Source organism: Sceloporus occidentalis, unplaced genomic scaffold (assembly GCF_023333645.1).
Source record: "Sceloporus occidentalis isolate IW3139 unplaced genomic scaffold, rSceOcc1.0.p SCAF_2, whole genome shotgun sequence".
Classification (NCBI taxonomy): Eukaryota; Metazoa; Chordata; class Lepidosauria; order Squamata; family Phrynosomatidae; genus Sceloporus; species Sceloporus occidentalis.
The window spans coordinates 259,109,513-259,124,156 of record NW_028316982.1 but is presented as its reverse complement, the minus strand read 5'-3'; the positions used below and the strand labels follow the sequence as shown (position 1 = coordinate 259,124,156).

The 14,644-nt window shown below is 43.0% G+C and overlaps 1 protein-coding gene across 8 annotated transcripts in view; it reads left to right on the top strand.

Moving 5' to 3' along the window:
* FAT3 (FAT atypical cadherin 3) overlaps positions 1-14,644 on the top strand; it is a 631,203-nt gene that overhangs the window by 506,128 nt on the left and 110,431 nt on the right. For all 8 annotated transcript variants that reach the window (XM_089512860.1, XM_089512858.1, XM_089512859.1 and 5 more), the window contains one exon: positions 13,447-13,643. In XM_089512860.1, the coding sequence (XP_089368986.1) occupies positions 13,447-13,643 (197 nt within the window). The remainder of the gene's footprint in view (positions 1-13,446; positions 13,644-14,644) is intronic.

Sequence of the window (14,644 nt, the reverse complement as noted above, 5' to 3'; positions counted from 1 at the left end):
AGATTCCCCCTAATGTTTAGGTGGAATCTCTTTTCCTGGAGCTTGCATCCATTGTTCCGGGTCCTGTTCTCCAGAGCAGCAGAAAACAAACCTGTTCCCTCCTCAATATGACATCCCTTCAAGTATTTAAACAGGGCTATCATATTACCTCTTAACCTTCTCTTCTCCAGGCTAAACAACCCCAGCTCCCTAAGTCGTTCCTCATAGGGCATGGTTTCCAGACTCTTCACCATTTTAGTCACCCTCCTTTGGACATGCTCCAGTTTCTCAACATCCTTTTTGAATTGTGGTGCCTAGAACTGGACACAGTATTCCAGGTGGGGCCTGACCAAAGCAGAATACAGTGGCACTATTACTTCCCTTGATCTAGACACTATACTTCTATTGATACCGCCTAAACTTGCATTGTTGTGTGAAAGAGCTCTAAACTAAATTAATTTAAGAAGGAAGGGGATTTCAAGTGATTTGAGAAGTCCAATAGCATGGAATTTTCTTAAGGTTAATCATTGGAAAAAGTGGGTACAGAGTAGGAGAGTAGCTAAATATAACACCAAATGGGTAGATGTTGCTGGCAAAAACAATATATTGAATTTCATATTAATTCCAAGAAGATGTTTCCAAACACGAGAGCATTGTGCAGACCCAAAGCAGAGAAAAGTAGAAACAAGTGGCAGATGGCTCTCCAAAATGGATAGAAATGTCACTATCCCACAAAAAACATCTGCTTGTCGCCATTAAACAAGTGTGGTTCCATGCCAAGGATGAGTCATATTGTGCATTTAAATGACAACTCATAACACAGCAGTTCTTAAGTCCCTTCTAGTGTAGTAATAAAGATACCAACAGAATGCTAAAGCTACACTCCAATCCCTGCTTGTTTGGAAGCAACACGAGTGCTACACTTGACATCATATATGGATCAGTGTGTGTGTGTGTGTGTGTGCGCGTGCGTGTGCGCATGCACGCACGCAATAAATACATAATGTGGAAATGTCTTAAATGCCTATGGACTTGTACATGGGAACTCTGATCTGCTTGTGTTTCTCAAACAGATGTGCATGGGTGCTTTTAAAGGTGTTTTTTAAAGAAAAAATTCTCTTCCTTTCTCCCTCTCCCTCTTCTGTTTCTCCCTATTTTGTCTTTTCTTTTTCTTTGGAAAGACTGAGAGCTAGCATAGTGGTATATGGACTGTATATTTTGGGAAACCAAGGTTCAAATCCCTATTTAATCACTGGATGGTCTCTACCTTAGAGGAAGGCAATGGAAAACCTCCTCAGAATAAATCTTGTCAAGAAGGTCTGTGATAGGTCTCCATTAGTATGGAACAATTTAAGCACACGCAACAACAATATCTGGCAGGCCACACTTTACCTACGTCTTGCCTAATGATTCTGATTTCATGCACAAGTGTTTTCCACAGCAGTCAAAATATGTGGGGCTGCCTTGAATCCCATTCAGTCCAGTGGGACTTTCTTCCATGTAAAGTTTCAGGGAATTAAATTACAATGTTCATTGTTTTTGTTTTGTTTTGTTTTGTTTTGTTTTGTTTTGTTTTGTTTGTTAAAGAACCCTCAGTTTTAAGGATTAGGCTCCAACTCTCATTGCTACAGATGAATTCAGTTCTTAAATGGACTGTGTCACAGTTATTGAAACACCGTTAGGCATGAATTAGATACAGTGGATGTTCAAAGTACTACCAGCGTCAAGGGTGTTAATACATTTACGAGCATTTTCCTACCAAAAAAACCCCTAAAGTTTATTTATGTAAAAGTTAAACTATCTGAATCCATAAAGCCCTCCCTTTCTCTGTTATTACTGTTATTGTTGTTCTTATTAGTACTCCTGTTTTCATTATTATTATTATTACCTTTTGTTGTTGTGTACCTTCAAGTCGTTTCTGATTAATGGAAACCCTAAGGCCAACTTTTCTTGGCAGGATTTATTCAGATGGTGGTTTGCCTTAGCCTTCCTCTGAGGCTGAGAAAGTGTGACTTGCCCAAGGTCACCTAAAGGGTTTGTGTGGCTGAGCGGGGATTATCATCACCCTATTGACTTTTAATTTACAGATGGAGACACTCACAAAATTGTGAGCTGGACATTCTTTGTCCCAGACAACAGATTAGTGTGAATTTAGTTCATTTAAAAATATATATATATGAACTTTGAACTAGAGAAAGCACAGCTGCGATTGTGGAAATAAATAGTTGTCTGCTATCCATTATACTGCCTAGTTCCTTCCAGTATTGCTCTATGAACTGATGTACCTATTTATATGATTGCTTGTAGGAATTTGACATGGCGATCTTCTCCCTCATGATTGCGGGTTTAACATCAAGGATTGCTATAAGTGTGAAGCTGAACACTTGAGATGACTTGCTTCCTGATAGCAGTTTGGCAAAATGTCTCTTAAATAAATGATTTGCAGACTGTGGAGCAAGGAATTTTACATCTTGTAAAGCTTGATACATATCTAGCAATTTGTTGTCAATTTTGACCCTTGATTTAAACTTGTGTTCTCTGCATTTGTATCAAACTGTAAGCAACCTACCTTTTCCTTTGAAAAAGCTAACCAAATTGAACTGAAAGGTAAAAAAAAGTGCTAGCATTAATCAAGATAAATGCTTTCATACTGTTTGCTTAGAAAGCAGATACTAAAATAATGGATAGTTCACTATATTTCTTAAGATGCTTGGATGTACCAGTGGGACTGTGGGTTTTCAAAAACTTTACATGACTCTTTCAGGTTTGGGTGTGTTTTCTTCTAAAATTATTATTTGCACCGGTAAAACATTCTAATCACAGTCTGTCCCAAAATGAGCTCATGTTGAAGACTCAAATGTTCCTGTGGGACCAATTCAAGTATTTTCTTTACCAGACCCGTTCCTCATATTGAGGCTTGAAAGGCTGCTCTGTAAATACAATCATGCAATGAACCATTTACTTAACAAAGTATGAGTAAGTGGATCACTGAATTAAAGCAGGAGGAGAGGGGATAATTAATGAGAACTGTGTTTGGTATACTCCAAGCAGTCTTTTAGATCTCTCCTCCATGGAAAGGCAACAATTACGAACAAGATGTGGAAAATCCATTTTAAACAAGAAGTGTAAAATCATATGACTGTACGGTGCTCTCAGGAGATCTCCGCTTTTTGGAAGAATATATTTTTCCTACCAGCATTTTTTATGGACACAACATTGAGTAAAAAATATTCCCATGATTAGCAGGTGATCCAGAAACAATATACTCTATGGATGTTATTGCATCAATAAGTCAACACTTACCCATCATTGGGATTAATCGTTGGCCAAATTCCTGTAAGAATTTGAACAGTTTTGCTTCCTTCTTCAGTTCTGTTTTCACAGCTTCCACCATCATGAACTATATGTGAGCCCAAGTATATTCAAAGCCATTTAATATATTTATTATGCATCCTTTCCCCAAGTATGTTAGAATTAAGTGTGCATAATTCCTCCTGCTTTTATCTGTGAAAGTAGGATGGATACCAAGTAGGGATGGACATCTTTACCTGTTTTATTTGTTCATGCAGGAACAAAAAATTCCCAAAGTTATCCAATCAGATCAATATTCTGAATGTTTCTATTCCTTTTTTTTTTTTTTTTGGGGGGGGGGGTTGAATTTTGAGAGATTTTTGTGAAAAATTGCAAATAGCAGTGTTCTGTGCAGAAACCCTGCATTTTAATGAATTTTTTAAAGTTTCATAGAAAACTCCCATAGAATACTAAAAATTCACAGCAGTAGACTACTTTTTCGTCCAGTTGGATATCTCAATATTTCCTTTATTGGAGGGATGACAAATGTTTTGGAGTATTCTATGGTTCCCTAGTCTAAAACCCTCCAGTTAACCTCATGATTGGATCTTCCCACTGGAGTCTTGCCAATTTACACGTGTTTATGCAGCTTAGATCCCACTTTCCATTTCAACAGAGTACTCAAGAGTGTAAAAAGAGCCATGCTGGATCGTACCAAAGACCTGTCTAGTCTGGCATTCTGCTCCCTTTCGTTACCCATGGGAAGTCCACACAAGCTACACAACTTCACCTGCATTCTCTTGTCTATAAAGCTTTGCAACTGATATACAGAGGTATAACAGCTCCAGTACTGTAGGGAATACATATAGTCATGACTAGTGGCCATGAATTGTGCTATCATCCATGTATTGGTCAAATTAGAACTTTTGAAATTGGTGGCCAACTTTATATCCTATATTTAAAAATTCCACAATTAAACTAGGCAAGATTGGCCCTTATTCGATCTTATCAACACAGTGGCTGCATATGCCACCTGGGTGTGACATAGAATGCAATATGAAATGCATGAGAAGTGCATACTTCCTCATGCACGATATAGGAGATATTCCCCCTGCAGTTGTCACATCTCATACCTAGAAGCCACTGTCACTGCTAACAGGGTTTAATCCGCACTGCAGAAATAATGCAGTTTGACATCGCTTTAACTGTCCTGGCTCCAGCCTGTGGAGTCATGAGATTTATAGTTTGTTGTGGCACCAGAGCTTTCTGACACAGAAGGGTGAATATATCACAAAGCTACAAATCCCAGAATTCCATAGCATTGAGTTGTGGCAGTTAAAGCAGTGTCAAACTACATTATTTCTGCGGTGCAGATTAGATCAAGGAACAACAATGCCATACACTCTTCCAATGTCATCCTTCCACTACATTTGTTACCAGTGTAGCATGGAAGAAGCAAGTATATCACAAAGGAAATATAAGAATGTTAATGTAGTAGTCTCGTAAGAACAATATTCTTACATCTGATTTAAATATTTTTAAAGTTTAAATTAGAGTCACAGCAACAACAAAAAGTTGCAATTGCAGGATTTCTGCATTTTAAACATATTTTGCATGTGCCTTATTAAAATGTGTTTTAAAGAAGTTTATTTTCAAACTGTAAATTCCCTGTCATGCAGCTGTGTCCAAGTTAGGCTCTTAACATTTACTGCAGAGGTGGGTGATTGTGGGTATTATTCAAACATGAAGTAAACAAAAACAGAGAGAAATGCAGATTCTTCAGGCCTTTGGGCCTTTGAGGACGGTTGTTTTCGGAACGAATGCTTAGATGTTGTGATGCTCAAACAGAATGCAGGAAGAAAGCTTCTGACAGATTTTTAAAAGAATCTATTAATGTTTGCAGTCAGAAATCTTCCATTTAGTTTCAAATATCTGCAGTAAAAAATGAATTAATTGGAACACCCTTAAGACACTGAGCATGCCTAAATGTGTTTATGGGAAAATTAACTGCTCACCACAAAGTGAGGTCTGTAGAAGGACATACACAGTATTTGTGTTTTAGATACCTAAATCATAAACTTCTTCCTCTTTTTAATCTCAAGAATATATAAATTATTTTGAGTGGTTTATCTCTTGTTTTTCATTTTACATCTTGTCAAGGATGATTCATGAGAACATCTGAGGCACAGAATGCAAATGGCCAGTTGCTTGACTGAAGGCACTCCAGCCCAATGGTGAACTGTTTTGTCTGTGAACATCTGGAGACTTGGGCCCCATACAGACAGGCCAAAATAAAGCTGCTTCAGGCCACTTTGGAGGTATGCTATTTAAATGATGCATGCATCCTAAGAGTACAGAAGCCACACCAAAGCCACGATCCAGTCCTAAGGACTGGAGCACAGCTTTGAAACAGCTTCTGGACTCTTAGGACACATACATCATTTAAACAGCATACCTCCAAAGTGGCCTGAAGCAGCTTTATTTTGGCCTGTCTGTATGGAGCCCAGTTGTGCCTTTTAGTACGACGCAGAGCCTAAAGGCTCCCTTGGTTGGGTAGGAATCATTCAGAGCCTGAGGTTGAGTCTGCACTGCAGAAATAATACAGTATGACACTATTTAATTACTGTAGTTCAATACTGTGGAATTCAGGGATTTGTAGTTTTGTGAGATATTTAACCCTCTACTCCAGAGAGCTCTTATATCACAACAAACCCCAGGATTCCATAAGATAGAGGCATGGCAGTTTAAGCAGTGTCAAGCTGCATTATTTCTACAGTGCAAATTCAGTCTGTGATGACTACTTCACTGTCCATAATGTATCATCTTATGAGGCAGCTATATAAAGACCTGTGGATTCCTTCTTCCACTCCCACATACCTAGCCTCAATAATGGGTTCTGCTTATTAGAATTCAAGGGCATTGCTGGGCTTCCTAGAATGGTTAAGTGCTGAGAACCATATGTAGCCATGTTGAAGTTGATTACCGTATACAATGGAAAAGTAGGCATGCCGTTTTAAGAGTGGGGGGAAATAACCACAGAAATCCTTAATATTGTACAGTAGCACTGTTCTGGCACTACTTTTCATTTTCTGTATTTCCTAGTGTGTGAAATGAACATATTTTCTTTTCAGCTGCAGCATCTCTCCCTTGATTTCGTGATTTCATTTAGTGATATTAAAAAGTACAGGTTGAGTCTTCCTAATCCAAAATGCTTGGGACCAGAAGTGTTTTGGGTTTTGGATTTTTTAAATTTTTATTTTATTTGTTTTGGAATTTTGGAATATTTGTACATGCATAATGAGATACCTTGGAGATGGGACCCAAGTCTAAACTTTAAATTCAATTATGTTTCGTATACACCTTACAAACCGAGCCTGAAGGTAGATTTATACATAATATAATAACTATTGAATAGTTTTGCGCATGAAACTAAGGCCCAGTACAGACGGGCAGGAAGGGGCAGTGAGACATCACCCCTTTCTGCCCCAGATGGAGGCTACAGCAGACAAATGCTACACCCTCCGTGAGGCCTAAAAAGAACCTGCTCCTGGTGGGTTCTTTTTTGTGCCACGGGCTGAGTGCCATTGGCACGGCTCACACACAACAATGACACCTGTGTGGCACAGTGTTTTTTGTATTCTGTAGCATGCTGTCATTGTTGTGCACCCTCTATGGATGGGGTGAACAATTACGGCGCCTGGGCAGTGAGTGGAGGGTTGTGAGTATGGGAACACTCAGCCCTTACTCTGCCCACTGACTGGCGCTTTTTGCCCTTCTGTACCGGGCCTAAGTTTGTGTACACTGAACCATCGGAAAGTAAAGATGTCACTGTCCTAACAACCTATGTGGACAATTTTCACTTTTTAGTATTTCAGGATTCCGGATAAGGGATACTCAACCTGTAGTATGACAAGGTTCAGTGCCACTATTTGATTTTCTTAGAAAGTTGAATCAGCTTCATCCAGTCTCCTCTTTGCTGGTTTTTTCTCTTGCATAAATTTGATCTAATTGCCTGCCGTATCTTTTAAGCTGCTCCTTAAACGACCTCTCCTTTGGTCTACTTAAGTCTTGTGTGTCTTTGAGTGTTCACTATACTCTAACCCCCACCCCACCCCCATCCTATATACTCACACCTGAATGAGAATTGTAATGAATACAAAAATAACATTGTGGTGTGATAAAAGCCTTCATTAAAGGATTCCTTAATGGAACCTGCTGCACTTCCTTGATTGCATAATCAACAGCTAATGAAATTGTCTTGGTAACAAGAATGAGGGGGGTTGTAGTACATCCTCTCTCGAGACTGAAGTGGAAAGACAATTGTGCTTTTGTGAAAGGGAGGCTATTGATTGCTCACAGTTTGAGTCTGATTGCCCTTAAGGGGAGTCAAAGGAGGAGATCATCTCAAAACATGGCTTAAATGATTTTTATTGTCTTGGAAGGTTATCATTTTGACTCTCACATAAGAGAGAAAAGCACCTCAAGCTGCTGTCAACATAATCTCAGAAGGAGGAAGATGGCCACAGTTAGTGAAATAGTTCTTGGTTAGTCTACATTGTATTGGAAGTGCTAATGCAAGAAAAAAAACAGAAACCTGCAGAGGAGGGGACAGTGGGCTGGTTCAAAATGAAAAAAAGAGAAGTTGGAATTGCAAAGGACCCAGAGGAGATACAAAAGAGGGTCCCTGAATATTTTACAGTGATGTAGAAGACTGAATATTATCAGTTATAGCTTGTCTTCTTTTGAACGTGATCGCTCTAGGGGACAATGTTAGAGTGACATAAAAGATCTAGAAATATAAGTCCTAGAAAGATAGATGGAAGCATTAGGAACATAGGAAGCTACAGCCTGAAACACACAGTCCAAAAGAAGTGGCTTTCAGCCATTTGGGGAGTGTGGCATTGAGATAACGCATACCTCCAATATGCCCCAAAGCCGGTCTGACACCGAACTCTGGTCCTTTAAATTGGAGCAAAGAGGAGCTGAGATAATCTGGCTCCTGGCAGCACACATTGGGGCCCATGGTGACAGCTTGTTTTGGGAGTGGGCCATGCAGGAGGGAATAAGGATCTAAAATAGATTGAAATATCCTCTCCCAGGCAGAAAATAGTGAGTGGGCTGTACTGAACTGGATAAGAACTTAATGGACTCATAAAAGTTTAAATGACAGAAGACAATTGCAATCCCATTGCTTAATCAAGGCTGAAATGGATCTCTTGAATTCACTCTTGAATAGGAAGTCATCACACAAGTAAATCCATTTGATTCAATGGGTCTGTTCTTGTCAGCGGTAGGGATGTACTTTATTAATTTTCTTCTCCAACAAAGCAGCACGTACTTTAAGCAATTTTCTTCATTCTGCATAAATGTATTTGAAATTCATGCAGTTTCAGTGCCTATTAGCAGTTTGGGACTTATTTTGCAGAATATTTGCATATGGTTTTTTTCCTTTGAAAACAATTTCTGTGAAGTAAACAGCATTTTATGCACAAAAATAATATTTCTGCACATAAATGTTGTTTTCATTACAGAAAACACTGCTTCCTGTGCAGAAAATATTGTTTTCTGTGTAAATCAACAACATGCAAATTTTGCTCAGTATATGTCCCAAATTACAGTAATATCTTGTTAGGAAACACCTTTTCTGTGAAAATAAAAATCCTTCTTCATAAAAATATTATTTTCTACCAGAAGATGATGTTTTCTATGCAGAGAAATATTGTTTTCTGCACAAAACAAGCATATGCAAATTTTGAACACAATTGTCTCAAACTGCAAAGAACCTTGTAAACCAGAATTCTTCTCATCAAGGTTTCTCAACACTCAACAAACATGTTTTCCAACCATATGGGGGAATATTTTCAAATATTATTTCTGGCCCTAGTCAGGACTAACAGTAGGATTTAGATCCATGTGTATTAATAAATAATAATAATAATAATAATAATAATAATAATAAATAAATAAATAAATAATAAAAATTTTATTTGTATACCGCCCTTCCATCGATCAGGGCGGTGAACAGCACAATAACAATACAAAAACACCATAAAAATACAATACATTCATATTAAAAACAAAATTAAAACACCATCAGCCGATCACCATTGTCGTCGGGGGGGGGGGGGAGGGGGGGGAGACCAGCTGGAACTTCATTCGGGGAATGCAGATTGAAATAAGAAGGTTTTTAGCTCCTTCTTAAACTGGGCCAGGGAGGTGGCCGAGCGGAGCTCTATGGGCAGCGTATTCCAGAGGGCTGGGGCGACGATGGAATATGACCTCCTCGTTGTGGAGGTTAGTCTAGCCCCTGGGACCCTCAGTAGTTGCTGCCCAGAAGTTCTGAGGGTGCGGGGCGGAATGTATGGAGAGAGGCGGTCCTTCAGGTATCCTGGGCCCAAGCCATATAGGGCTTTATAGGTTATCACCAACACCTTGTACTGTGCCCGGAAGCGGATGGGCAGCCAATGCAGATCTTTAAGTATAGGTGTAATATGGCTGGCCCTGGAAGTACCAGTGACCAGTCTGGCTGCCATATTCTGTACCATCTGTAGCTTCCGGGTATGGTATAAGGGTTGCCCCATGTAGAGCACATTGCAGAAATCCAATCGAGAGGTTACCAGAGCATGTACCACCGTTTCAAGGTCTCTCTGGGCCAGGTATGGGCGCAGCTAGCGAATAAGCCGAAGCTGATAACAGGTGCTCTTGACCGTCGCATTCACCTGAGCTGTAAGGTGAAGCGACGAATCAAGAAGCACCCCCAGACTGCGCACGGAGTCCTTCACAGGAAGCGTGATCCCGTTCAGGACAGGTGGAACCACCGCCATTCCTGGACCAGGGGAACCTATCACAAGTACCTCCGTTTTCTCTGGATTCAGACTGAGTCGGTTTTCCCTCATCCAGCCCATTACCGACTCCAGACAGGCTACGAGAGGAGAGACGCCATCCTCAGTCACTGCATCAGTCGGAGACATAGAGAAAACTATTTGGGTGTCATCAGCGTACTGATAACCCCACGCCCCATGTCTCTGGATGATCTCTCCCAGCGGTTTCATGTAAATGTTAAATAGCATGGGAGACAGAATGGCTCCTTGAGGGACCCCAGTTGTGAGGGCCCTCTTATCGGAGCACACGTCTCCCAGCTGCACCATCTGGAACCTCCCAGAGAGGTAGGAGTGGAACCACTGGAGCGCAGTGCCCCCGATTCCCACCTCTACCAGGCGCTCCAGAAGGATACCATGGTCTATGGTATCAAAAGCTGCTGAGATGTCCAAGAGCACCAACAGGGACACGCTTCCCCTGTCGATGCCCAGACGGAGATCATCGACCAAGGCGACCATGGCCGTCTCAACCCCGTAGCCCGCCCGAAAGCCAGTTTGAAATGGGTCCAGATAATCCGTTTCATCCAAGATCGATCGAAGCTGGATTGCAACCGCCCTCTCGATCACCTTCCCCAAAAATGGCAGCAGCGAGACTGGCCGATAATTACTATGTACCAGGGGGTCGAGGGAGGGCTTTTTTAACAGCGGTTTTATGGTGGCCAATTTCAAGCTGGTTGGAAATTGCCCATCCCTCAGTGATGTATTTATAATCCGGTGTAACAACAAGGTTACAGCCGGTCCCCCCTGAGCCGCTAGCCATGAGGGACAGGGATCGAGAGAGCAGGTTGTCTTCCGAACACTTCCAAGGATCTTGTCCACATCATCGGTACTTACCAACTCAAACTGATCCAGTTTAACAGAGTCCACGGAGGCTCTGGATGCCTCTACCCTAGGTTCTGCTCTAATGCCGGCGTTAAGACCTTCGCTTATCTGAGAGGTTTTATCCGCGAAGAAGTTGTTAAATTGGTCACAGCAGGCCTTAGAAGGTTCAAGGATCTGGTTCGGGGCAGGAAGGAGCTGAGTTAGCTCCCTGACCACCCTGAACAACTCTGCTGGACGCCACTCCGCGGACGCGACACGAGCACCATAGAACAAATTCTTAGCTGCTCGTATTGCCTCTCCGTAGTCTTCCAAAAGGCGGTCTAGGAGAGCCTTGTCGGCTAAGCGTAGGTGTTTCCGCCAGCGGTGCTCTAGCCGTCGCAGGTCCCGCTTCCTCGCCCGGAGATCTTCCGTATACCAAGGCTTACGTTTGGAAGCAGGTCTGAGAGGGCGCTTGGGAGCGATACTGTGTATAGCCCTGGAGAGACCGGTATTCCAGATACCAGTCAGGGCATCAACAGAGTCGCCGTCACTTCCAACCATGTGTCCCTCTAGGGCTTCCTGGAACCTTTTGGGTTCCATCAGCCTTCGAGGGTGGACCATCCTAATAGGTCCACCACCCCCAGGGGGGATCTGGGTAGAAACCTTGATTTTTGCCTCCACAAGGAAATGATCCGTCCATGACAGGGGGGAAATGCTGGTTATTTCCGCCCACGGATTTTCCGCATCCGAACAAAAGACCAAATCCAGTGTATTACCCGCAAAATGCGTTGGACCCGAAATCAGCTGGGACAGGCCCATGGCCGTCATGGTATCCATGAATTCCCGAGCCGCACCGGATGGAACATAGCTGGCCGTGAGGGAGATGTTGAAGTTGCCCAGGACAAGTAGCCTGGGCGTCTCCAGCATCAGCTCCGCGACCAGCTGTGTCAGCTCATTAAGGGAGTCCGATAGCGCACGGGGTGGCCGATACACCAGCAGAATCCCTAGACTATCCCTAGCTTTTAGGGTCAGGTAAATACACTCGATAAAGGAAGTCTGTCGGATGTGGTTCCTGGTAAGAGACAAGGTGTTCTTATATATCAAGGCCACACCCCCCCCGCCCACCTAACCTGGGCTGGTCCTTCACCGAGAACCCGGCAGGAAGGGCTTGTGCCCACACAACATCTCCCTCAGGCCCAAGCCAGGTCTCGGTAATGCAAGCCAGGTCGCACTTGCTGTCATCCAGTAAGTCATAGATTATGTGGGACTTGTTGTTAATCGACCTGGCATTGCACAGGAGCAGCGACAGGGTTTGTGGCACGGTTGGAGTGACCCTCAGGTCCCTTTGGTTGGGAGGGGGACAGGAAGGAGAGATAGATATGACGCATCGATCTCGCCTTCCTCTGTAACGCGAGTCCCTTCTCCCACCGCCATACCTCCCTTTGCCCCACACTACCTCATAGGCGCCCCGCTCGTGCCTAAAGAGTTAACCTCTACCTCCCCAACCGAAGCACTCCCCATATCCCTCCCCTTCCCCTCCCCTCAGAGTGCAGCAGTAAGTGCAGAGAAGAGATATTGCAATCATTCTCTCTCTGCAATATCTGGCTGTCAAGGCTGGAGTCTAAAGTATCAGTCCGTAGACGACTCTAGAGCCGTCCGGCAGAAAACGTGCCAACTCTCAGCAACCTCTCGGGCTAATGCACACCCAGCTGGTCTGGCGCTGGCGTCCTCCTTCTGGGGGGCCGGCAGGCCGGCTTTTGACAAGGAGCCGCTCCCACCAACTCCTCCTCCCCTCCGGAGAGCCGCGCAGGGCGGCAAAGCAGTCCCTGGGGCAGGTGCGCGCCCAGCTGGTCTGGCGCTGGCGTCCTCCTTCTGGGGGGCCGGTGGGCCGGCTTTAAGCAGGAGCCGCTCCCACCAACTCCTCCTCCCCTCCGGAGAGCCGTGCAGGGCGGCAAAGCAGTCCCTGGGGTGGGTGCGCGCCCGGCTGGTCTGGCACTGGCGTCCTCCTTCTGGGGGGCCGGTGGGCCGGCTTTAAGCAGGAGCCACTCCCACCAACTCCTCCTCCCCTCCGGAGAGCCGCGTGGGGCGGCAAAGCAGTCCCTGGGGCAGGTGCGCGCCCAGCTGGTCAGGCGCTGGCGTATTAGAAGGACCTGAAAATTTAGATTTAGATCCCCCCCCCCCCCGAATTAGATTTTGAAGTACTGTCTTCCTTTCCACTCCAGCATCATCTCTAGTCTCTTCCTACAGCACTTCAGCCACCCTTCCTTCCTTTACCTGCTCAAGTGGTGGCGGCATGAACAACCCTTGGGAGAACTACACATCTCACTAGTACTCAAGATAGCACAAAATATCTTCTCCTTTTCCTAATTGCCAGAATCCATCTTCAGGTGTCCATGGAAATCTATTTTCAGACGAAGCTATTCTGTGGACCTTTCAGCTCACAGTCATTATGCATTAATGTGGAAATGGCACATAACTTTTTTGTCTCTTTCCACAGGAGGAAATCCCAAAGGGAAGTTTGACCTTGGTCTGGTTCAGAGTGAGTGGAAGGTTTATGTGAAGAGACCATTAGATCGGGAAGAACAAGATGTCTACCTTCTGAATATTACAGCCACTGATGGGCTTTTTGTAACTCAGACTGCTGTGGAAGTGATCGTCACTGATGTGAATGATAACAGTCCTGTCTGTGATCAGGTTAGCTTTACTGTGTTTATTTGTTTGCCTGGCTATTGTATATATCTATCCCATCTTTCCCTTGGCAAGCTCAAAACAGCCAGTTTCACAAGAGAAATCTTTCAATTTTGATTTCCCTACTTCTTCCCATTTTCCCACTCCACTCTCCACACACACAACATTCATCCTCTTTCTGAATCCTATGTTAGTTGTATTTGACAATCCCATGCAAATGCGTAGACATTCCTTCTCATATCTGGAAACAATACCATTATTTGCAAACAGTTTCCCCAAAAGTCATGTATTTTTCTGTGTTTTTTTATTAATGTAATTTTATGTACACCTTTCCCTTACATATACATTTTTGTACACATTATTGGAAGCTGCATCACAAAATTTGGAAAAACTCAAACAATGAAGCATTACCATATTTCAAACATGCAGTTCAGGATTTGGGAAGAACAGATTGGACAGGCTTGATTAAAATGTTAGTCCCTACTCACAACATATACTTATTTCAATGGACAGTTGTAGCGGACATAGTAACCATCTTATAGATAATTATTCATGTTGTTAGATTTGCTCTCTGCCTCGGCTGCCGTTAATTAAGATGTTGCAGAGGCAGAGGCAGTGATGGCAAATGGAGACCTCCTCTTTTCCTTCCTCTTAACAATTGGCGGTTTTCTCTTGTGCCAGTAATAGCAGATAGAAAAATTGCCTTATTCCAGGGGAGATTGTTTGCCCATGAAATCCAATACTGGCTACTCTGGTTGGCAGACCTTCTTCAGTGTCTCAGGCAGCATGAGATTCATGTACTATTATTTTTTCATGTATTACATTTTAGAATGAATAGAAGGTTTCCATTCCACTTTTCTATCAAATGATGCTCAAAGTGGCTAGTGGCAATAGTACAATGCTGGGTGCAATAATGGCAAAACACAGTAAAATATTTAAATGCAAAGTTTTTAAAAAAGCAACAACATAAAAATGAAGTAGATAAATCAGTTTTTAAAAGGTAATTC